This window comes from Passer montanus, unplaced genomic scaffold (genome assembly GCF_014805655.1).
Source record: "Passer montanus isolate IOZ18808 unplaced genomic scaffold, ASM1480565v1 scaffold14, whole genome shotgun sequence".
Taxonomy (NCBI): domain Eukaryota; kingdom Metazoa; phylum Chordata; class Aves; order Passeriformes; family Passeridae; genus Passer; species Passer montanus.
In genome coordinates this window covers 11871445-11897150 of record NW_024360941.1, presented here as the reverse complement: position 1 = coordinate 11897150, position 25706 = coordinate 11871445, and the positions used below count along the sequence as shown (strand labels likewise).

Here is a 25706-nt window from a genome sequence, read left to right as displayed (position 1 = left end):
TGGACCTTCAGGGGATGGCAGTTCACACATCCAAATACCTACAATGCAATGACACAATTGGAGTCTCTGGCTTTTTTCTTGCTATCACAGTAATAGCCAACTCATCACTCACCAAGTCCAGTGAGTCCAATGACTGTGATTGCTCGCTTAACAGAAACACGTATTCATCATTTTGTTCCTTGGGTTTTTTGCCAGGACTCTGCTTGCAAGGCAACAGGTTGTACCACAGAGTATAGGTCTCATCACAAAGTGATAAATCTGCCAGGCTGATCTGAGTCCCAGCCTGTACAAAATAAGAAAAGGGAAAAAATTATTTAAATTTGTTCAGTTTCCCACAAAACATTTCTACTGTACTCATCATGCAAAACAAGCAGCACAAATTTGACATGAACTTTGATTTCCTTTCTAACTGTACAGTTTTTTATTTCCCTCTACTTCCAGTTAAAGTAGACAAAGAGAAGTACATGGAAATGTCCTTCATATTGTCCATTCTGCCATCTCTTATTTCAGTATGCAGAAATGTCTCCCCACACCATACCACGGTATTGCACACTCCTGCTCTATTGCATTCAGTAATGAAAACCTGTGCAGCACCAGCTTCTGGGACAGCAAGTGCCACAGATTTTTCAACTATCCCACCACAAAAATCAGGCATATAATGGATGACCTTGCTTGCTCTAACCAGGGAAGAAGGAGATGAAAAGCCAGTAAAAGAGATTAAGAAACCCTTTCATTTGGACAAACACTGGCATCCACTGAGTTGGTACTCTGGGAAAACTTCTGAAGTACTCATGTTTGGGCTGTGCCTTGGAGATTAAAATCCTTTGTTCTTTGGCAAAGCATATTATCTCCACAGCTACTGGGCTGCACACATAGCTCTTGCCAAGATTCTGGTCATGTTGTCCAGGGCATTCTGCTGGGGATGGTACTCCCAACTCTTTCATTTGATCTTTGGAATAACTCTTGTCTTCATTGGGTTTTTTTGTTATTGTTGAGTCCTTTCTTCACCTTTGTATCATGCTGGAGGTTGCATTTTTGTTCTGCTGCCCTTCCCTTTCTACAGGGGAAAGCTTTTACATACTGAAAAAGGCCGACACATTCCCCAGGAATTAAGTTAACTTCTACATTCTGAAAGCGAGGCTGTTTCACAGTAATTAGAGCCAATGAACCCCAGCAGATTCCAGCATCTCTTCAGTGTGTGGTAACTGCAAAAATCTCACTGTGCTAGTAAAATCCCTCTCATGGTGAAAAACTAGACTTGAGTTGTACCAGACCATGCAAAAGCAATTTGAAAGTAAATGAAGCATCACTGATTCAGTGATGACTACGATTAACAACAACATTTAAAGTGACAGCTTCCAATGGGCTGATCTATAAATGTCATGCTTTTTTATTTCAACAGATCATAAAGACCAAAAAGGTGTCCATCATATAATCTAAAATAATGTCCAAAATGTAATTTAGTTTGTTCTTTGTGACAAGTGGTGACAATGAGGGTTTGCTCTCATTTTTTACTGTGGCTCTTCTTCAGTTTTTTCTTTAAAACCTAGCATTGAAGTAATGTTGCATTGAAGTTTATAGGGGTTTTATAAAATGGCAAAGATGGAATATCAATCTGTAATTAAGGGGTTAAAGTAGTCTTAGAATTATCAAAACACTTTCCATCCAGGATTAGATTCTGTACCAGGAGTTTCAGAGAAAGGCAGCATTCTAGGTACTATAGCAACAACTAAGTTATGCTTCAGTCGTTGTCTCCAAGTGCTGTGGAATTTTAGCAGCCTTGACCATCAAAATAAGAGGGGACACTATAAACAAATGCATGCCAAAAAAGCACCAGAAATAAAACCACATACCAAGCATTCTTCCCGCCGACTTCTACAGACAGCACAAACATCTACTCTCAGTGTCTTCTGTAGCAGTGCTACTTGAGAAATGGCTACTCTGAATATCTCGTTGAATAAAATGGTTTCCATGGCAGGATGAACTTTAGTGCGGAACAGACAGCTGATATCAGTGGAGGATGGAAGGACTGCTACTCTGATATACCTGCCAGAAACAAAACAACATCTTTTTACCTCTGTTTAAACTGGCACTTGCTGATGATGCATGACAGAAGTTCACCCCATCAACTTAAGGACTGTATAGCAACTAAATGGAACAGTAACTTATCAGTGGAATGGAAATGAGGTGAAAAAGATGAGTGAGGAACTCCTCCTGTCCCTTGCTGAAACATTTCCCATGAAGGCATTTTCTGCCTGGTAAGGTAGTAGTAGCAAGAGAGGTAGCAGTTTCTGACTCTGTCCAAGTTTAGTACTGTAAACAATGAAGATCATGTCACAGGTGGGAGGAAACATGTTCTTAATGTTAATTTTAAAAAATGAGAAGAACTGGGGTGGATGTAAAAATTAAATTCTTAGACTAATGCAAGCAGCACTGAAAAGCAGTGATGTCTTTTTATCTTTTAAGGAAACAGATCAAACAAAATTTCCAAAGAAAGCAGGAAACTAAGGAAAGCAAAGAATAAAATAGCTATGGCCATAGCTGCTTAAGATCAATTCATAACATATTAAGTGAAACTTGGAAGAATGCATCTTGCAAACCTGAATTGAAGCACAGAGAGTAACTCGAAATTGTTACAAGGCTTCATTCATTTCATATAACCAGTAGGAATGGATATTATGTGGTTAAAATTGTACTAACTAACTTGCAGGTCTCACTTTAGCAGCAGCTTGACACAGTACAGACATTTTTAATGCAATTTGTATGTGCTATTTACCTATTGCACAGTTTTTCATACACATGAATAAGCATAGTAATAGTTTTACATCTTTTCTTTGCCTATCTGTTAGTCTGTTTCTGGTACTGGCTTTAAATATAATGGCATTCACTGGAGAATAGAATGCAATGAAGCTGGATAAAGCAATGAGAAAGAGTTTTTTCCAGAATTACTTACATTGACCCACTCTTTCTCTCAAAATTTATAGCACTACTACTACATTTTCTGACTTCATGAAGAGTTTTGTTAATTTTATTAAAGACTTAATTTCACATTAGTTAAATCAAAAGAAATTAGGTCTGAGAGAAACACGATTTCTTTACTTAAATTTGGGCATGGTCTTTATTTTCCAGTTATGCCAAACTTCTTGGAATAAAGAGCAAAATCTAGGTTGTTTGGTTCACATCTATAGTCTGGATAGCAGGTATCCACCATTTTGACATGCCAGTCCTGAGGTGAAGTGGCAGCATATTGTAACTCCAGTAATGCTGCTGCTGTATTCCTGTAACTGTAGGTGAGCAATTGTCAGTCTACAGAAAACAGCTATTTTAATAGACTGAGCAATAAAAAACATTTATAAAAGATGTAGGAATAGAAGATAAAGTGTACCAAAGGTATGTTTAAAAGGTGGTTCATTAAAACTTTCTTTTAATAACTGTTTGCCAATTTATTGGCATCAGGCCAAATGAAGGGTAAACAAAGAAGTGAAAGAAATTGTTCTCTGACTTTGTTGTACAGGAGTAGTTACTTTCATTTTAATTAATAAACTTAAAGAGTAAATGGATGAATCAGATTTCACTGTGACAAACCTATGACTTCTCAGCTGATGAAGAAGTGATCCTGACACAGTAACTCTTCAACTGTGCTCTACCTGGACTAAAAGTGAGCAGTTTTTACAGCATCAGTAACACCTCATGTCAAATCTATTCTTCCATGTGTAAAGGTTCACTAAAGTACTGATTTATCCAACTGATGGTCTAGGAAATGCAGCTATAATGTAGCATCTTTTTCCAGACCCTATTTTTATTATTGTATGTATCTGTACAGATTATACATATATGCATACAAGTGCAAGTGACAGAAAAAATGCTATTTGCAAGGTCCGGCCTTTACCCTTCCCCTTCTTCCTCCTTGTTTTGTGTGGATTTAATTTTATCCAATCTCTTTTAGCAGCAGCAGGTCAGAACTACTTGACTATTAATTACAACTTCACACTTTAATTCCTGAAAAAATGCCTGCTCTGACCTAGCTTTATGTTACTGAACATCTTTTTGCCATTCTACATTATCTACTTTTCCTCTCACCTGTGTCAATTTATTCTTCTATACTTTTTCTGGTTTTTTGTGCTAAATGTTAGTGGACTTGGAAGGCCAGTAGAGGAAAGAGTAGTCCAGGGAAGGAAGGACAGTAGTAGAACAACCATTTGTTATTAACAAAAACAAACAGAAAAATCCAGCAAGCACCCAGGCCTCTATCCTTAATGCATCCTTTCCATATCCAGCAGCTTCCTATTTATCTGCCAATCAAATTTAAGGCAATGGGATACAAAGGGGAAAGAACAGCAAGAAAACTAAATTTTTCAAGGATTGATTATATCCTACTCCAATCTTATTAAGCTTTTCAACAGTTTAAGGTAATCTTACAGTCTCAAACACTTGCTCAAGTACAAGCGTCCCCAAGGCAACATGTAGATGAGAATTTTGGATTAGAAACTCAGAGGTAACATATTCAGGATTTTCTGTTCATTTTCTACATACAATTTAAACTGTAATTTTCTTTTAGACTTTGCATGTCCATTTTAGACTTTGTTGGTCCAATCTGACTCAAGAACTAATTCTTTACAGACCTCCAAGCTCTCGTAATTAGGGATGATGTATCTCAATGTGACTCTGCTTGTCCACTTGCAATTTATTAAATTACCCCTTTCCTTTAAAAGCTCACTTAAAAGACAAATACTGTTTAAATATCATTTTACATCAAAAAGACACATAAATGTATGAAGACAACATTCTGAGCTGAAAGGATGCCGAAGTATCAAAAGAAAGGTTTTAGTAAATACAGCATAGCTATTTTGCACTCACAAAGCTGGAATGTTTAGAAGCAGTAGATAAAACACCGTCTTAAAATCATTATTTACTCCAGTTTAGTGGAATATGCAAATTTCTTGATAACATCTTATTCTTGCTGCATTGCTGGAATATGCAAATACTAAATACTACATATTACATAAATACTACAATGCTAAATACTACAACAGTTTGAAAAGTTTTGTGCTCTTAAGCCATAAATCAACCAGTTCCTTTAGAGAATTTTTAGAATTTATTATTATACTCTTATATTTCAACACTACTTCTCAGTGATTGTTCGACTTACACCTTAGAGCCAAGGGGGACAGGAAATGCTGGAAGGTTTCTAAGCCGTACTATGATTATCACAAAACTTGAATTGCTGTGGTCATATCTGTTAAAGAAAGGACAACACAAGGGAAGTTTACTATTCACATTTCTGGATCAAGAGAAATATTCCCTTGGCTGATCACTCACCTGAGTCCTATTTGTACCTGAGCAGGCTCTAAAGTTGTTGCATCATCTTCACTATATACAGTGTCCTCAGTTTCATTTGGTCTAGGAAAACCAGGCAAATACTCAAATTTAGTTAGCTTTCAGCAATTATTAAGATATGCATACACAGAACATATATCCATTCTCCTAAACATGCTGTTTCAATTACAGCATGCACTCCAAACAAGAATTTCACAGCCTACACAACAGCAGGGCTTGTTTTAGGGACTGTTGCTGCTGGAATAGTTCGACAACTGCAGCAATGACTCAGAAAGGCCTGAGGCTGATTACTGAAGATTACAGGCAATACTATATAAACTAGTATGAAGAATCCTATAGAAGTTGTCTAGTCAAAAAATAACAGCAAATATGTTTCTTATATCCTGATCACTGCAGAGACCATTAAGCCTCAACCTAGATTATTTTAACACCAACATTACAACAGAGTTTTTTCATGTCTTTTCTATAACCTCTTTTTAAAAATAAAAACAATCCAAAAAATGTCTATGCAATCTTAAAAATCCTTAGCAAAACAAGAAGTAAAAACAGTAACCCTGAGTATTGTCAATAGAGTCACACGGCAGAACCTGCATAGTTTAAATCAAACTTTTCTATTGGGAAAGCTTCTAGCAAGAAAAAAACCCCAAGATTATAAAGAAGTATATTAATGCTATTCAACCAAGTTATACAAGCACAAAAAATAACCCTCAGATCAAACTTCACTGTTTGGCAAATATGCCTTCCTTTCATCTGAAAATACAAATTATTTCTAAAAAAGGCAGGGCTGGTTAACAACTTCTGCAGGTACCGTGTAACTGATCATAGATATATTTAAAATTTTGGTGGAAAGACTTGCATGATTTCTCAAACCTACTGTTTCACAGAAGCTTCATATACACCACTATCTCCAGCTACAGACTCATCAGACACAGCAGCAGATACACAAGCTGTTTTCTCCTCAAGCAGATGACCAGCTGTTCTTCTTGGTAAATCACCACCTACAAAAAGGAAAAAGAATGAAAACTAGTCCAAGAGATTAATAGTCAGAAAGAGAGATGAGCATAGCTTAGGAAGTTGTCACGTTGGAAGCGGTGACCCTTAGCTGAGTATCACAGAGTAGTTTTGTTCCATATCATTAAACATTCTGAGCCTGTACTGCTGTTGCTACATATTCTGGCTACAGATATAACCAGACTGATGAACTTGAAAACGTACTATTATTTCTTCCCAGAGACACAGACTCCTATGATCACCCTTATGCACTGAGCTAGTTATTATCCTTCATTATCAGCCCTCATTTCCCTGATCTTTAAACCAGTATTTGCCATGTTCGCATTCAGCACTGTGGTAACAACTGCAGCTACATGCCAAGTGCTTGCCTACTGTTTATTAAATATTCAAAAGTCAGACAGACATCCTCTCCCCAGTGATATAACTGCTAGAAATAAAATCCTCTCTGGTTTACTATCATCAAAAACTTTCTCTGCTACAGGCTCTCAATAACTACTTAGCTTTAATCTTCAACTTGCATTCATATGCGAGTGTCATGCCACGAAGCCACATTCTGCAGCACAGCAAGCTGAGGGTCTATGCAGTCCTTTTATCTGCCAGGGGGTGAGGATATTGGTATGCATTATCATCCCCATCTGAATCATGACTTTACATCCTGTTAAGATGTTAAAATTTAAGGCTTTAGATTAGATGATTGATTGCTGCATTTGTGCTTTTATTTATGGCAGTAAGAATGCTTTTTCCTTGATGATGAAGTGCTCTTTCCCTTCCCCCTCACCATGTGAGGGGTGAAGGTGATGACATGATTTATTGATTACCCTTAGGAATTACCACAGCAGCCTGAATTGACTTTGACAATGACAGAGACTGACTGTGGAAGAACTACAAGATATTCCAACTTAGTTTCTGACAGCAGGGACATGTGCAGAGGAGCAAATATCTCTATGGTTCACCTGTACAGAGAAGTCAGAGACAGCCAGAGAAGCAGGTGAACACTGCATCTAGAGAGCCAGTGCAGATTACATGACACTGGGAGCTGTACTACCTTTGAGTCTTTGTCTATGCCCAAGTTAAGATTCAGCAGTATTCAGATTTGTAGTCCTGTAGAAACCTAAGTGTGTGGGCTGAAATTTTCAATGCAGGTTTAGTGCCTCTGGTTGAGTTTATTCAAACCTTCCCATTCAGCATCACAGCAGTTTCAAGGATGAAACTGGAGCAGAAACACTGAACAAACCCCAGATCTGTGTCTCACTGTTAATTACTGAAGTCTCACCATGAGGCCCATTTTACTGTGGAAACCAGAGGTATTGAAGTGTAATTAGTTAATACCTGGCTATTCAAAATTCAAATACTTGTTTTGGCAGCCTTAATACAAGTTTAAAGACAAACTGTATTATACACATGGTGCTACATGAGGAAGTACCAGCATGAAGAATCACAGAATGAATTTACATTTTAAAACCATAACTACTTATATAGACTTAAAAGGCAAGCTGACAATACCCAGAATAAGAGGTCCTCAAAAAGTGAAAAAATGTTAGAGAACCACACAATAACTTTGTAAATAATGATCTATAGAAATAAATTTTCTAAAAAAAATCTGATTTCACATAGCCCAAAGTGTTCCCAAATTCCAAGCCATTTTGAATTCAGTTCTCCGAGTATGTGAGCTGCAGCCAGATTGCAAAGACAGACTGAAAATGGTTGTTAATTTGGAAAGGATATGCTGCTGAAATACAGGCAGGAAAATTAATTATTGTTTCAATCTTTTATAATATGGCTCTAAAGTAAAATAACTACTATGCCACACTATCCTGAAAAGACAAGCACAAAAAGACCCACTCCCCCCAAATTCCCTTTCCCTGCTTTTTCAACTTTGCATTTTACAGGCTCAAACCACTAGGACATCGGTCAATTCCTTGTTTTCTTTCTGCACAGTGAAACACAGTGGGGCCTCCCAGCTTGTACTAAGCACACCATACTTTTCTCTTCTGATGCCACATTGCTCTGGCCACCATTGAAATTACCACAGTACTGCAGTAAGCTAATCTAATTAGACAACAGATATTACAACAGCTCCTTGAGGGAATTTTTAAAAAAGCAAATTTCTCATTAAAATATATAAACTGTTTGAATATGACAAGGTACTTTTATTAAAAATTGAAAAACTCCAAGCATAAGGTTTCTAACTTGGTAACAAATCTGGACAATGCTCAAGAGCTAGGCCATGTTTATTCCCTAAAACACCAAACTGCTTAGTTAGCTGCTTCCCTAGCAGCTCAGAAATACAGTTGGAAATGCCAGGTACTGACCAGGTTTCAAATAGGGCTGCCAGTGCTCAGCACTACTGGAAATCTGTCTCACTCAGTTCTTCCTTGAGAAAACAGAGTGCAACATAAACATGAATGGTTTGCAACATACTTGAAGACAATGACACAGAATGACACTAGAGAAGAATAAATGTGCAGAGAGAGCACAACATACTGTCAGCCCGAACACAAGGCAGCAAAGCGAGCACTCTAAGACTGAGCACGAGCCATCTTGACAGCTGGGATTTTTGAAACCTTCCGAAGGTTTTGACAACATAAGATGATTAAGCATGCTGTATGGCTTTTAATACAGACCAGAAGTAGAATTCATCACACCTAATTTAGCCACCTCAAAGTTAAAGCTAACTAGTCACTAAGGATACCTTGATAACTTAGTCATTCATCCCTTCATCCTTAAAGGGAAGTATGCTTTAGGACAAGATGTCTCATTCTTTTGGAAGTTACCTACACACTGCAAGGGGATCCTAGACTCACTTAGGAACTCTATTCTAACTTGGATAAAAACCTAAAAGCTGTGAAATTCACATTAAAAATGGGGAAACTCTCACTGTAACTTACATGGCATGTAGTCACCTGTCTTTCATAATTCAAAATGAACTGCAGATATTTCGGTGACAGCAGACTCAAATAATTAGATACACATAACACATAATTTACAGTCCAAAAGTCTTTTTTACTGAGAATATCAGTGTGTAACTTACTCTTCAATGAGAAACAAAGTCTCTGATTTCAAATTACCAAAAAACCAGCAGAGAGTATTTGCTCTATATCCATACAACCTGATAAAACCTAGGAACACCATGCATAATCCATGCTTTCAAAGTCCAGCTTCAGGTTTTTGTGTTATTGTTTTCGCGACCGATTGCAATACATGAACTTACTTTCTAACATAGCTGTTGAAAAATGTGAACAGAATCAGGGTGATTGCAGGCCAAAACTAGAAGTTAGGTAACATCCTTCAGAATATGCAAGTGCATGCTGATCAAGATAATCTTCAGTTACACAAGGTGCCTCCTCATTTCAAGAGCCAGCTGTTAATTTTCATGTTGCACATACATTTGACATTAGATTTTTTGTTTTAATTACCTGAGCTTCCTTCGTGTAGAGAAGGCAGAGGCTGCCTAACATTTAGATCTTTATCATCTGTAGGAGTCCGAGATCCTGCTCTGGCTTCAGAGTCTGATAATATTTGGTTCTCGCAGAAGCTAATGCCTGCAAAATCACCTGAAAGGTCAGAGTCTTCGAAGTCCGTAGTGAGGTGATGCAGAGGGGAATTTTGAGCTGACACTGAAAATGCAGCTTCTAAAACCAAAGGGGAGCCTGGGGGGGACAAGGAGGAGAGTGAGGATCTGGAAGACAGCGATGTCACAGATTTAGGAGGTTCAGTCAATTTGGGATGGTCTGCAGCTGAAGGAGAGTCACTGTAACCGAGTCTCCCATGGGAACTGACTACTTCATTTTCATGAATAGTAGTGATGGGTCCCGAAGGAATGTAACCAGTTTTTTCTTGCAATATGAAATCAAGTTTGTACTGATAGTCCAAATCTGTAATTGGATCGCCTTGGTTATAGTAGAGATCCGTGGAGCTGAGCGAGTTTAGCGAGCCTCTACTGGATGTGTTCAGGGATCCCCGGCTGGATGCCAGGGATCCCAAACTGCTCCCTGAAGACACAGATAACGTACTAGCTGAGAGGCTGCAAAGAAAGCACAAACACATGCTGATGTTACTAAACTAAACCAGCACAGAACACAACAATGATAGGGAAGCTTGACTGAAACTGCCTTGTAACAGATTACAACCAAAAGCTGCTTGGGACATTATGTTTTTAAGCACCTATACCTGGTTTAGCTCAGTATGCCCAACCTGCACACTACCAGGGCAATTTACCCAGCCTTTGGCCACCTGCCTAAACCCCTTTTCTTCTGGAGAAGGCTGCAGATTTGACAAACTAGTCTGGCAGTAACAGCAACCTTCTCAGCTGTTACATCCCATTGGAAACCTGCTCTACTCTGATGTGGGTCTCAATGTGGTCAATGTGAAAGCACAGGGATTCCCAGGATGGAGCTTATGACAGCACAGGAGTGTTGCCACCTCCAGAGCAATTCATGCAGCCTATCCTATGCCCAAGCACCTGGGAAAGATGCCAGATAGACAACTTCTAGCAGAACTGCTTCCCATCTGCATGACAACATGCACTCCACGTGCACAGAAAAAATCCAACTATGTAAATTATGGCAAAGCTGTAACATGCAATCTTGTCCTGTTAATAACAGGAGACAGGAAGTCCTGCTGGGCCAGAGAAACTTGAGTGTCACTGCCTTGGTTCTGGAGGATTGCTGGGAAAAAATGTCAGGAAAAATAATTCAAACAGGCCCTTCTAAACACTTAAAATACATTTACTGAACAATAACAGAACCATCAACTTAGAAAATTTGCTGAAATTATAAAAGTACACCACGTTTGCATGGTGACTAAATGCTTGAAGCTATTACATTTGCATTTTCTTACTTTAATATATTTTGCTGAGCTTCCAGCTAAGAGATAAACCTAAGAATGAAGTTGGGACATCCAGGTCTACTACAAAACAGGTTTTACATCATGCAGCACAGTCTCACCTCCTAAGTTGTGAATGCAAATAAGTAGTTAACTTTGTAGTTTCTTCAAGTTTCTGTACCAACTCTTTTCTTCTCTCCTCCAATTTTAATCTGCAAAAATATGCACATATTAGTTCAGGAAAGCATTACAGAATAGCTAGAACATTTTATGGATAAAAAAGAAACAAAGTGAAGATCCCTCATTTTTTTATCAGGTTGCCAGTGACTAAAATCCAAAATACTGTGTTAGCTCTCGGTCTGATCATAAAACTCCAACTGCTTCAGCAGAGTGACTTTACCTGCAGAATACCAAGCACTGTAACAAACCTGCTGAGTGTACAAGCAAGCACAGGGTTGGGACATTCACACTGTACCAAGGGGAACATGCACCCAATAAAAGAGTAACAAATGAGCACTGGGAAAATAGCTGCAACTTCAGGATAATAAGATCTGCACTCATACAGTTTTTAAAAACCATACTGAAGACTCCCTCCTCACTTAATATAGTTCCAGGGGAAAAAAACCAAACAACCAACAAAACTAGGAAAACCAAAAGAACACCAATACCAGTAACACCAGTATTAGTTTTGATAATTTGAAATTTAAAATCAAAGCACTCCTTTTAATTTCAGAATCTTTATATATAGATAAAGCACAGCAAATCAAAGCAGCATTCAGTGAAAGGTTCTGAGATTACAGACCATATTTAGGAGTCCTTGGTAAAGATTTCTACATTCCCAGCAGCTTTGTCAGCACCTCAGAGCCACACAGCATTGCAATGCTCATCATCAAGTTCACTTTTATGAGAAAGCAGGATTTATTGCCTCCTGCTTTGTTATCTAGAACAGCTCTAAAGCCACAAAATGGGGAACTCTCCTATTCCTCTTGGCTAGGAGAAATGATTCACTAATCTTTAGAGTGATTTTTTCCCGCTCTTTTAATTCCCTTTTATCACTCCATTTACACTAAATAAATTGCTTTCTTTCAGTGGATTCAGCTAAAATCCTCCTGTAGTTGTGGATTACTGTATTCTCCTCTAGGCCTTGCTCAGTCAACTGATACATCGCAAGTTCTCCAGCAACTAATCTGAGAAACAAGAAACATCAACCATTGCTTTCTTACACAAAGTGAATTAACTGAGTTAGATACTCAAGAGTGCTCAGAATTCACTCTCTTTGAACATCAGATACCAGCAAAAAGACATTAAGTCCCTGATTCAGCAAAGCATGAAAAGCACTTGCTTACACCCATGCTCATTCAGCGAGCAAATCTGGGTTATGCAAAAGTGAATAAGTTACCCCGAGGTCAGCCAGGGTGTGACTTCCACTCCACTGCCCATGCCACATGTGCTCTCACACTGCAGTGATGTGTTCATCTGCCAATACCTGCTAAGGCTGTTAAAAGCATACACAGTATTTCATTCTTCGCTCAGGAAGACATACACACAGGTTTCCATACCAAGAATTATGTTCATCTATAGTGTCAGACACTCTTTCCAATAATTTTCCTATTTGTTGATTTTATTTTTCTGTCTTATTTTAAAGCCTAATCTATCCCGCTTTTCCCAAGCAAGAGTGCTCTTCACTAGCTCTTTTGTGGCTTTTCAGTAGTGAACTGTGACTTTTTTTCTCAAGGAAGAGGGATAAAAATGCTCTGCGTTCAACTACTAATGGTAGAAGACAATAAAAAAAAGCTTAGGAATTTCTCTGACTGACGTCCTCAAAAGACACACCTACAGCCACCTCAAAAGACACTGAATAGCCACTGAATTTGTACTACTGAACTAAAAGGTTGCATTGGTTTTTGCCTCAAAAGCACAATTAACAGTTTTTTTCTGTTACTGTCTTAAGGAGGTTGATAAACAGAATTTATTCCTTATAATTTAGCAGCTGAAAAAATTTCTTTTCTGGAAGTAATTTGATCTAGTAGTAATTAAATACAATTGTTAATACTTGCAGGCTAATGTCAGAAAGATGCTAGTCACAAATCACAAACACAAGCCAAGTGATGAATCATTTGTGGAAGTTTGAGGAAATGCAGGAAGTAATTTTATATCTCACAACAAACTGAGATTCAGAGAAAGTTTTTTTCATTCTACATCCAGCCAAATGGAAAAGAAACCCAACAACTCCACCTCCAAAACTGTCAGACAATGAACCTTCCCTCTTTATAGCACAAGCAGGAACTATAATATCCAAAAACCCCTGTGTAAACACCTAAACAACCACTGTGTTATCTGTTCTGACACGGGCCTCTCTCGGTCTCTCCTGTTTGCACCACTTCTATTTAAATTAACCTATTCTTCCTTGCAGGAGGGACTTCTGTGTTAGTGAGACATCTTTGTGTTTTGATCTTAGATTGTAACATCGCTGAGAGGGACAGAGAATCTTTAAAGAAAATACATAAAGAAGTTAAAGGGCACATACCTAACCTTTCAATGCAAACTTAGGTGGACATGTTTGTGACAGGCACAAGAGCAGGTGCCCATTTTGTAGGCAACAGCACAATCAAGTACTCAAATCATGGATTTGTTCAAATGGCTGTGTTTACTTGGGAGATACTGCCAAGGACAAAAGCAATAATGGAACTCAGAGGCAAGAAAGTAGCAAGTAGTTCTCAACAGTTCCACACTCCAGTTATTTCTACAGAGTTGCTTTAAGGCTTCTTAAAGCAGCCAGAGTATGCCCTGTCTCTGCCTTTTTGAAGTTGATATGTTATGATCTACACCCTCCTTCTGTAAATTGAATCCACGTACATCTACTAGTGGCAATTTCAGCATCCTGCTCCAAAATAACCCAGGGCTATGCTATGTTTTTGTTTTAAGTCAGAGCACGTCTCCTGTTTCTTTTCCCTTTAGAAATGAAAAAATCCAAACCACTAAACCAAATGAAAGAACCCTCATTGCATTAAGCTCTGGTACAATCCACAGCTTCTTATGCTGCTGCTTCATTATCAGTACCTGTGAAAACACTGCAAAGTGAAGGCATTCATGAAACCTCGTAGAAGAAAATGGTAATGCAACAATAGCACAATATTTTGAAGATGGCATGGCTCCTGCACTGGTAAGGGAGGGAAGAGTCTCCCTCAACTCCAAGAAACAAAATCCTGCTGATTGATCTGGTACAATTAAATGTATTCTTTTAAAATTAACATTTCAGAAAAAGTTTTGTCATCTGAATCCTTCTGAAAAAGATTTACTTTTTGTTTATAGTAGACAAATTGGAAGTAATCCTCAAAATAGCCTCATGTGAAAGAATTTTTGTGCTCTGAAGTCACCAAAGGAGACAGTTTTAATATAAACAGTTGAAGCTAGAAATTCACTGGAGATTCACTGGAATAACAAAAAAGCAACCCAGAAGGCACTGAAAGTGCTACCTCAAGCAGAGGTGCACAACATACCGTACATTAACTTCAGGACATAAAGCCCAAACACTCCATATTTTCAGGATTAAAAATCAAAGGAAAAAAGTTTGAGGAAAAGAGAGGGGGAAAAAGGAAGCTCTAACAACTCATTCTGTCAATACACATGGAAAATTCATTTCTTCTTGACAATAGGGGACAATTTTACTTGCCCTTGGCACTACAAGTTTGGCACCTGACATGTATGGGAAAACAGTCAGGTGCAGAACTCACTCTGGCACTAAAGCAAATCCCAACCACAAGATTCAGACACCAGCTACCTATTTATAGCTCGAGTCAAGATTTAGCTATACAACAGCATATTATCAAAATCTTAGATTCAATTTACCTTAGACAGCTAGCTTCTCCTGTGAAAATATAGCTCCCCTCTTCTAAAACACATTTGAATTATTAATAGATTGCAGTTTAAATTATTACAAAGTGTACAAATGTTCAAAAAAATCTTATGTAACACACACATTTGCACTTTGTAAGTAAAAAAACTTCCTTGTTACTCAGCTAAAATTTAGGATGCAGCTTCTAATCCTAAAACAGGAATTTGGGTATGCAGCACACTGGAGGTGTTTCCTAGTAGAGGGAGTAAGAAAACCACGCAATGCTGATTGTATTACTTCAGTAAGGCATACTACACTGATACACACAATGACATTTTGTGTTTATTGCATTTTATGTGGGCTAGAGGTGCCCCTAAATTTATTTCCACTTAGAGCTGATGAAAAGTCTATCTGTGACAGTCAGCTTTGATTTTCTCCAACTCTGAATGTGACTAAAAACAATTTATTGTGAGAGTAGCTCCTCTTACTAGTTAGGTAGCAGTAAGTTCAGAAAGTTTTCCTTCTCATCTGAACTTTTTGGGGTTTTCTCCCTTTTGGTTGCATTTTTGTGTGTAATAGAACTCACATTGAAAGGCTTCAGATGTTGTAACAATCAAGATAATCTTTGTAACCTGAGTTCAAACAGTTTACAGCTATTATCAGAAATGAGTGAATGATGTATTGCCTTCCCGCTGGTGTGTTGACATTCCTCAGTTATTTAACATCTGTCACAGGCATTTTCATGCTGGTAACAAATGCAGAGCAACTGATACTGCAGAGCAGATACAGGGTGTTCACATTCTCTCACAGTACTGAAGACTTCTTTGTTTTTCTGCCCATTGGGCTAATAACAAATTTAATTAAGACCTATATAGAAGAGTCACTGAAGGAAAACAGCCCATCAAGGCATAGTTCAGGGTCTGCAATGAGTACAAAGGTTAGATTGCAGAAAGCAGCATTTAATATTAGCAAAAGGCAACCACTTACCTTTCAGCAAGTGCTTGACTGGGTGTGCTTTTCACAGACACTAGCTCTTCCTCAAGCCTCTTCCTTTCTGCTTCTAGCTGCTCTAGCTCGTCTTGAGTACGTTTGCGTGGTGTAATAAACTGAAGCTCCTTTAAAAGCTCTTCTTTTTCATTGATTAACATCAGTTTTTCCTTTTCCACATCCAGTGCTCCAGGCCAAGCTTCACTATCTAGCTTAGAGAGTTCAATCTTCAAATTAGCCATGCTAAAATAAAACAAAGCAAATTTAATTGAGTCAAGCACAGCACACAAAGCCAAGGAAAGGAGAGAAGTGATACAATATTTTGAAACATATCAGGATATAACATTTTGTACTCAAGGCCCTACTTTTAGTTTTGTTTCACAAGTACACAGACTATGCTAGAGAATCAGGTCACATATCAAGACCAGCAGCAACATGCATATGCATAAAAAATTCGTTTCTCCTATTCCAGTTCAAGTAGAAGTCCCAATGTTATTAAAAGCTTTATTGAAAGCAATCTGTCTGGTAATGTAGCAGTGGCACCATGCTTTACTCATTCACGAGTATGATGGATTTCTCCTACACTGTGGGAGGGAGGCTGACAGCTCCTCAGAAACAGACACGGCCATGGTGAAAGAATGTGCACCACAGCAAGGTGCTCACTTCAGCAAATCTTAAACAAAAGTATTGCTCTCCTATGCAATTAAAGAAAAAGGCAATACAACAGTAGCTACCTAAGGAGAAAAGAGACGAACTCAACAGTTTGAGTTTGTGCCACTGCTTTTCCCATTGCAGTAGCGAGAGGATCAAGACCACCAAAGCTCCTGAAGCCCTCAACCCATTTCCAGAAAGGTCTGGAAGAACAGACTGCTCATTTTCTATGCAAATTTGCATAGAAAGTGAGAAATGTAACTGCAGGGCAGGGACAGCTTGGCTATAAACAGGTACCTCAGGACCTTGGACACCCCATCAGATGGATTGATGCTGGGGCCAGGGCCAGTGATGTTTGTTTGTTTCCTTGCTCTGTTTCTTATTTTCGCTCTCTTTCCAATTTCATCCTACCCCCTATTAAAAATCCATCACCACTTGTTTATAGTAGGAGGTCAGGGACTGATATCCCAATTTCCAGGCCATGTGTATAATTTACTAATACAAGTTCATAACTTTTTGCTGACTCTTTGACTTTTGTAATTCCTTTTTGACCATAGGCATCTATGTATCTTGGGTGCTCCGTTCCCCTTAAGGGTCGGATGACACAATAGGCCAAACAGGAATAAATATTAGCCAGCTCTTCACTACATCAGGATAGGATTGTCAGCTTGCTGTGTCAGATCCTTTTGAATAACAACTGCAACTGAATTCAGCATAGTTATGAACACTCCACCTCTTCAAGAGATCCTGGTGGCTAAGCAACGTCAAATGTGCAATGTACAAAATTATCTGGTAATTTTCAAGTAGAGATGTTCACTTACAAAATCCCCTCTTCATCTTAGCTATTTTACCACAAAATAATTGAGAATTTGCACATCTAGAATTTCAGAGAAGATGGCCAACACTTATTAAATTACAGTGATGTTTACACTGGCCACAATACTTGGGCGAGGGGTATAATTAGGTACTGAACTTCATGTACAAACTGGTATGTATCTTCATTATTCCAAGTTGCATACATTGAAATTTCAACCTGTGTTCTTGGCTAAGTAATTTGTGAGAAAGAAATATCCTGTGCTGCAGTACTCCATACTCTGAGCACTGCACTGTTTCTCCTTTTTTTCTCTTTTCCCCATGCCCTAAGATAGACATGGCAAACTGACCTACTTCATGGAAGTTTTTTGCTTCTGCAAAAGAAAGATAAAATGCAATGCTGGGACATCTTCGTATCAAAACACAGCCAAAACAGAGGGTGATCAGGTTTTGGATCAATTATGCCTGAGAAACAAAGCCACCTATCTCCATCTAAGTGACCATCTGACAATTACCATTATGTACATGATGAGTCTGAGCCAAAATCATACATGTTCAATATTGAACAAACACAATAGCCTTGGTGTTCTTTGATGAATGCGTTGATTATACAATGAGGTTTTATGATCCATAATGAACATATAAAGGATTACTGTTGTTACTGGTAAGGATGAGCACATAAAGGATTACTGTTGTTACTGGTAGCTACTACCCTGTAGGAGGAAGTATACTTTTGAAATTAGGCAAGAAACAGTCATGCAGACTCCTAAAAACAACTAAGCCATTACTTCGTACTTCTAAGTTGCAAATTTATTTTTGTAATTTTTAAAATGATCATGCCACAGTTTTCCAACTGAAATAATATTTAAATCTTAGCTTAAATGGCATGCTAGGCACAGTTTTCATCTGGGGAAAAATGTTATTTTTTTACTTTGTTGCTTTGTTTAGTTCTTCATAGTAAAAAAACCCCAAAATTTTGGGTGTGGAATAGTGCTTAGATTTCTAGTTCCCTTAAATTACAAAGAACCTCCACAACAAAAGCAATAAGGCTTCTGAATAGCCGACAAATAATTTGCTGACAAGCATTAGAAAATAATATCACACAAGAGTACTATCCCAACAGTAAAGCCTGCCCCAGTATTATGCAGCACTTCTGGTGCACCAGAAGATGTCATTCGAACCCTGACTGTTCTGCTTTCTGATGCCCTTTTTTCAGTGCGGTGGCAATTCATCAAGATGGCACCACTTGCACGGGCAAGCACCACAGAACTTTATTTGAAAGGCATTCCACATTCATCAGCGGAGCAGTCCCCGACTTCTTTTCTCCTCAAGTTAGACTAATGAAAAAAAAGCCAACCCATAGTGATAACAAGTTTTTAAATTATTTAAAGTCCCAAGGGAAAAAAAAGAAATAATTAAGCCTACTAAATCTGCACTGGAAGTCTGAAGCAACTCTAAAACTGATGAGCCTTCAGTGGTAGAGTAAAGTGAAATTATGATCCTGAAGAAGGATATAATGGGCATAAATAACCTGGCGACTGCTTTCCTCAGAAAGCCAGCTCACTCTATTCCCTTAATCCTGGAAGAGCCAGTAATTTGTCAGTGTTTTAATTTTGTTTCACAACACATCCAGTTTAGCACTGAGGAACAGCCGCAGCGCTCCCGAGCGCTGCAGTCCCCGGCATGGAGCGCGGCGGTGCCGCCCGCTGGGTGTCGCTGCGAGCCCGCCCTTGGAGCACCGGAGCGTCCCGGGCACCGGCAGCGTCCCGGGCACCGGAGCGTCCCGGGCACCGGCAGCGTCCCGGCCCCGCGCTCCCACCGACCCCGTTACCTTCGCTTGGCCTCTTCGTACTGCAGACTGAGTCTGACCTTCTCTGCTAAATTCGATCTACTTCTTGCTCCGATCTGTTGAGGGAACAAAACCAACGAAAAAAGTGGCCTCGTTACCATGCAAAGCTTTTAAAGGAACCAGAGGCTAGAAAAAGTACAAGTTAAAGAAAAAGAAAACTACCACCCTGCCCCTGCAGCCAGCCCCACACTTGCTGTTAAATGCCTAATTCTTATCTACTCAGCTGTACAAAACAGTGCTGTTTTCTTCTGAGCTACTTTACACATTTTTAGCTACTGTACTATCAAGTGCCAATATTCCATCACACTGAAGACAGAAGAGCATTTTCAAAGAATACTTGCAGCAACTGCACTGAAAATTCTCATTTACTATGAATTCTGTTGAACTCAGAATTTAGAACTATGTCAGTACATTTCAAAGTTAGACTTTAATAAATTTGTTACAAAACTCTGTCTGGAAAACCTTGTACACTCCCTTCTTACAAACTTAGCTTGCAGAACTTCAAAGAAGGTATCAAAATTAAACAGCCTTCTGTGTATATAAAATATAATATCAGTGAAACAAGCTTTTACTAAATCACTGAACAAGTAGTTCAATGAACAGACTTTCAGCTGTGTAATGAAATTGTGCATTTAAATTTTGAGATATTTTTTCCTGAAAATTAAAGAAAAAAAAATTCATCTTCATACGTAATAGGTCTGTAATGTGAAACATATCCTATAGACAGATAAAAAAATACTATCCACTTCTCCTGATCTTCACTGTACTGGAACTATTTGACTAAATCAGATTTTCATAAATGCTTCATGACAAATGTATAAAGTTCATCTGAATCTTGATTTAAAATTCAAGGGCAAAAAATCAGAAAAGTAATTTTAGTGTGAGTGATTCTAAGTAATTCTGTGAACGAAGTATACATATATATGCTATCTGCAGCAGCGAACACACATTTGATTCCAACTCCATTAACAGTAGCATTCTTCTTCAATTTCTCTTAACACTGGACAAAATAGAAAAAAGCTCACCTCACCAGAAATGTCAGTCTGAGACCCTGTATCCAGAGTTTGTCTAGGAAAACACAGCTGTGAGTTTACAGAGGTGGAACTCAAGTCTGGTTCAGATGTTTCAGTAGTTTGGTCAGCAATGAATTTTTCCCTCAGCTTTGCAAGACTCTGTCAAGGAATTAGAGAAGGAAGTGGCATTAAAGTTCCTTTGCACTATAACATGTTTAAACCAGTTTATCTCCAAAAGATATTTACATAAAAGACTCCATGATAAAAATTCTGGGTTCATTTCATATTAAGCAACCCATTCTTTTAATCAAGCCATTCATAGGTGACACTAAGGGTGACCAACACCTGTGAAAATATAAAAGCTACTCGTTTAGGTTTGTGTCTGTTTTGGGACTTAGTGTTTTTTAATTTGTCAACCAATTATGAATTTTGCTAAAAAAAAACCAAAAAACCAAAGAAAAAAAAAGAAAAAAAAGAAAAAGGAAATCTGCTTTCAAAAATGGAAATAGGACAATTTAGATTAGGAAAACTTTCATTGATTTACAAAATGGTCAGGCATCTCAGAATATATCAATTTTGTCCACTTAATATTCTAAATTCTGCTTTAGAGTCAACATATGCATTGTACCTTACATTCAAGTTCCAATAAAATCTATATTCTCTGACACAAACAGCTTTTTGAAGTAAGAATGTCATAGGCTTCAGTTTCTGCATCTGAAAATTAATTTTAATACTAGTTTGGCCCAATGAGTTTTGAGAATCCTTTAAAAGTATAAAACACCAAGTATTTACCATCAGGAAAGTGAGTCGTGTTAAAACAAATCCACACAAAACTTCCACTACCCAGCCAAAATACCTTCATTAAATCCTGTTTTTCTCTCTCGCCTGAAGTGATCGCCTTTCGGATGGACTTCAGCTCCTTCAGGATGGCTTTGGCCTCACACAGCTCATACCCGCTCTGGCCTCCAGACATTTTTTGGTCAATTCTGTGGAAAGAGAGAATATTAATAGCAGATAGAGAAAATCATACTAATGTCTCTGCTGTTCTACTTCAGGCAGAAGCAGAGTTAGAGAACAGAAGGGAAGGAGGTGAGATACCGTTTCTTTCAACAGACATGGAAAGGAGAAATGTCATTGAAAACTTCATTCAAATACAATTTAATCCTTGGCAAAAACGTCAAGGAGCACAGAGTTATTGCTGACAATACTGTCAAATTGCCATCCCACCATAACTCTTTGCAGCATTAAGTAGCTTTTGGATGCACATTTCATACTAATAACTGTTTGTGCTCCTTACAGAGCAGAAGCATTTATTTCAAGTAGTATCCTTCCACCCAAACCCACATGGGACACAGGTAGACAGGCTGGCTTCTTGGTACTAATCAGCCTTTCTGAGCAGAAACATAACCAGCACCATTCTTGTCTCAGCATCCCTCTAGTCCACCCTAATCCTGGGCATTAACTGTCTGGAACAGCTGTTCTGCTCAGCCAGTCACCAGGCTCTCTTTATTCACAAAATCTCTGGATAATTAATACCATATGTCATAGATTGCACAATTCATTAAATTCCTGAACTACCAATGATTTCAGAAACGGTAACCTGAAAATAATAAAAGGCTACCCTAAACATAGAGTTTAAAAGATTATTCATTTTAGTATTTCCACATTTCCTTCAAGAACTACAGTTTGTAAACACATTTCTCTGGTCTCTGGTTTAACAACGTATTTCATAGCATCATGGAAATTGCTGCAGCTGTGCTTCAAAAATTAAAAACCATCTTAATCAAAATCCAGCATTTAGTAAAGAATAAATTCTTGTATAATACAATTGGTTTTCTGGTTTTTATCATCATCCATCATCTTTACTGGAAATTAACAGCCTTGTCAGTGAGGAGTGAACAAACCAGAAGTGATTGTGAGTGTCCCCAGTAAGAACAGAAACTTGCACAAAACACCTGTAACTATATTCCATTTTTCTTAAAGTTTTGGCTACAAAAATATCAAAGTTCTAAAGTAGTCCGTAAAACTGTGAGCATGTCTGTTCTCCTTTCTCTACATTCCAGATTTTGTGAAAACTAAACTGCATTTTTGTAAGGGAATTACTTCTGTGACTTGGCAATCATTCCTTTTCAAGGATGTGTTTATTTTAGTTTGAAAGTTCCTCAAACTCTTTCATAGGCAAGCACTTACTGTCTGACAACTCTCAATTTCTGGTAACTTACCAGGTTGCTAAGGTCAAATAGATACAGGATACACCAACAATTGGGATCATGAGTGAGCGGTTGGGTAATACACCACATGCTGTCTAGTAAGATGACATGCCACATTCAGATTGCTACTGCTTTATTCTGTATATAATTAAGATAGACAAGAAGGATCTCTGATATATAAGATATTCCATCATCCTGTTTTAAATTAATGGGATTAGTACTGTTTGAAAGTGGCTGACTGAATTTTAAAAACAAACGTCCATTGTGTTTCTGTGGAATGCTGTTGACAGTTTCTGAAACATGCTTTGGATTCCTATCAAAATGGCTTGTGAGCAAGCTGCTTTAAAACAATACTTCATTGTTGAATTAATATAATAAAACCAGCATGATTGGCTAACCTTTAATCCTGGGACAGCAGCATGAGTTTTTATTACCTTAAGCTTTAGAATCAATATGTCTTTCTTCTTTTAAATTTTACTACAAATGAGATCTGATTCATGGTTAAATTTAATCAACTAACCTTGCTGTTCTGTATATATTTAAGTAACAGACAAATCTTACATTTCTGTTTTAGTCAAAATGAAGGAAGATAGAGACTTAACTGGCATCTTCCTAATGTGCTGAGGATTGCTTCTGCTACTGGAACTAGTGTACTAGGGCAAGCAGCTCAGCATTTTACTGTGGAAATGTATCCTTAATGTATGGGTACATACCACAATGTGGAAAACAGCAAGCATTAATAAATTTCTCTTCATTTTACTCAAGAAAACACAGTTGTTAGCAAGGTTTCCTGTGCAGCAAGTTCTTTATGGTGACACTTCCAGTAATGTTTAGTATTTTAGGTCCTAATGTTGTAAGGCAGGAGTAGCAGGGAGTTCTTAGACTGAAAAAAATTAATTCCCTAGTAATCTAACTGGTTAAATACCCAGAAAGCTCACCCGGTTCAGCATCAGCCCTTTGGACACCAGACATCCCAGCAACTGGAACAAAGAAAGGCGGGTCTCTAATCCTCAAATTGTGACTAATTTCCAACCCTGCAGACTGGTGTACCATTTGTCCCTGCAAGAGCAGCACCTTTCTCTTTCTTTTGAGCTCATAGGTGGGGAAAGAGGAAAGAAAGACCTAAGTACCTTTTCAAAAATTATTTTAAAAAAATTAAATCAGACACACAAAGCAGCTAATTTTGTCCTGGGGTCCCCTGACTACTGCCCCTTTTTCTGCCTCTTTGCAATACAAGCTAATTTGTGGAAAAAAAATAAGAGGGGAGACAAATTTCTTATGTTAACACTTGCACAAAAGAGCTGCCATTTCCACAGATTTCCCATTTCCTAACAGAGTTACTAGAGTCTCCTTTTTCTCCACAATAATTCTCTCAGATAAAACAGATTAAATTCCATGCCAAAGAAAAGAAATCAGGTGACTGAATTAAGTCAGTTTCTACTATTTTCATTTACTCACTGTTGCAGTGTTTCAAAGCCCTGCTCCTTGTACAGCAGCTCTTGCTTCATCTGAGAGAGTTCTCTCTTCAGCTTCTTAACCTTGTGTGTTAAATCAAAGCAAGAGTTAGAAAATTCCTCTTGTTAAACGATATAACACATGGCTTTAAACAATTAAAGTATGCACTACATCAGATGAGAGAAGAAGAGTAAATTGCTCTACTGACACGCATTAAAAAAATAAGGATCTTATCTCTTCCTGATGTCTATGGGCAACATGCTTTAGTATTAAAGGGACACAAGCAGATTAAATCACATTCCTTATTTGTATTGATACCACACTGTGTTATTAAACCTGAGAGAACTTTAACAAGTAATTTACTTCTCACTTGTTAAGCATGCATTCCAGCTGTCCTACAGGGACATACATGCCTGTTTACTTTTAGTTTTATTATATTTTCACTTTATAATTCCTGGAAGCTATTCGCTCAGTTGCTCTGTAAAAGACAAAATGGAGTCTTTTTTTTTTCCCTAGAAATCATCCATTCTTTTAAAGCTTTACAGCCACTGGATCTCTAAATATATAATCCACACTTATTTAATCCAGAGACAACAATCACTAAAGACATGCAAATCACAAATATAGGTGTCTATTTAATAAAAATGTCTTTGGAAAAATATTCCCTACTCTCCCTAAATCTGCACAGTCAATTGCTTCTTAACCTTAATATTGCTATTTGAGATGTCAGCAGATATGAGTACTCTACAAAATATTTATGAATCAAGATGAAATTTAAAAATCCTCCATTTAATTTTCAATTTTGTATTTCCCAAATGTATGAAACAAAGTTTTAGGAACCATCTAAAAATGAATGTTCTTAAACACAAATTAATCATCAACATACCCATAGAGACAAATGCCTCCTTCATGTGTGGAGTCCAAGATTTTGGTATTTATACATCCACAGCTGGCTAGTTTGCACTCTACATACTAGCCAGATATTATTAGGCTTTCTAATTTCCCAATCACTAAGGTGAAAACAGGAAAAGCTAAAAGTCCACTGCTGTCACCTACCTCCATAAAATTCTTGCTTGTTTTTATAAGCTACTCAGATATCCAACTCTTGAAAAATTTATTATACTAATATAAACATAGACCACTTTAACTGAAATTAATTTCAAAATATGCCTTCAAGATGTTTTGTATCCATATCCCCTTAGACTTCCTACTTGCTGATATTCTTCAAATAAAAATAATTTAAAAGAATAAAAAAAAAGTATGATTCCCAGCATGCCAGGTAACTAAAAGTGCTCAGCATCAGCAGCTGCTGCAGCTCTTCAAAAGACTTAAAATGCTTTACATTTCTAAAATAACTAGTGATTTACTCAGTCTTTGTAGGGGGTTGTGAATGATACTTAGACATTCCAGCTTGCAGTTTCTGGCTAATGTATTTTCTGTGACAAAAGTAAAATGCTTTTAATCTCCATTTTCTTCAAAGCAAAATCTGTTCTCTGGGTGAGGGGTTATGTTCAGGCTTTTGGAAACTATCATACTATCATCACTAGTTGCTTTGACAGAAAACTGTTTTTATTTTGACCACACTGAATAGTTAGCATGACAAATTTCTCCAAGTATACATTCAATGCTCCTCAGCTATTTTCTCCTTCACTAGTACGAAAACTCCAAGAATAATTTCTCAAGTGTTCTCATCAAGGTTAAGGAAAATGAACAGATATCAC

The 25706-nt window shown here is 37.8% G+C and overlaps 1 protein-coding gene across 2 annotated transcripts in view; it reads right to left on the bottom strand.

Moving 5' to 3' along the window:
- The window catches only part of WWC2 (WW and C2 domain containing 2), a 95352-nt gene that overhangs the window by 18089 nt on the left and 51557 nt on the right, over positions 1-25706 (bottom strand). For both annotated transcript variants that reach the window (XM_039700150.1, XM_039700151.1), the window contains exons 5-16: positions 23989-24068; positions 21177-21306; positions 20333-20479; positions 19290-19363; positions 15995-16237; positions 11295-11384; positions 9765-10372; positions 6212-6335; positions 5320-5400; positions 5150-5236; positions 1854-2046; positions 113-283 (exon numbers count right to left, since the gene is read on the bottom strand). In XM_039700150.1, coding sequence (XP_039556084.1) covers positions 113-283; positions 1854-2046; positions 5150-5236; positions 5320-5400; positions 6212-6335; positions 9765-10372; positions 11295-11384; positions 15995-16237; positions 19290-19363; positions 20333-20479; positions 21177-21306; positions 23989-24068 — 2028 coding nt within the window. The remainder of the gene's footprint in view (positions 1-112; positions 284-1853; positions 2047-5149; positions 5237-5319; positions 5401-6211; positions 6336-9764; positions 10373-11294; positions 11385-15994; positions 16238-19289; positions 19364-20332; positions 20480-21176; positions 21307-23988; positions 24069-25706) is intronic.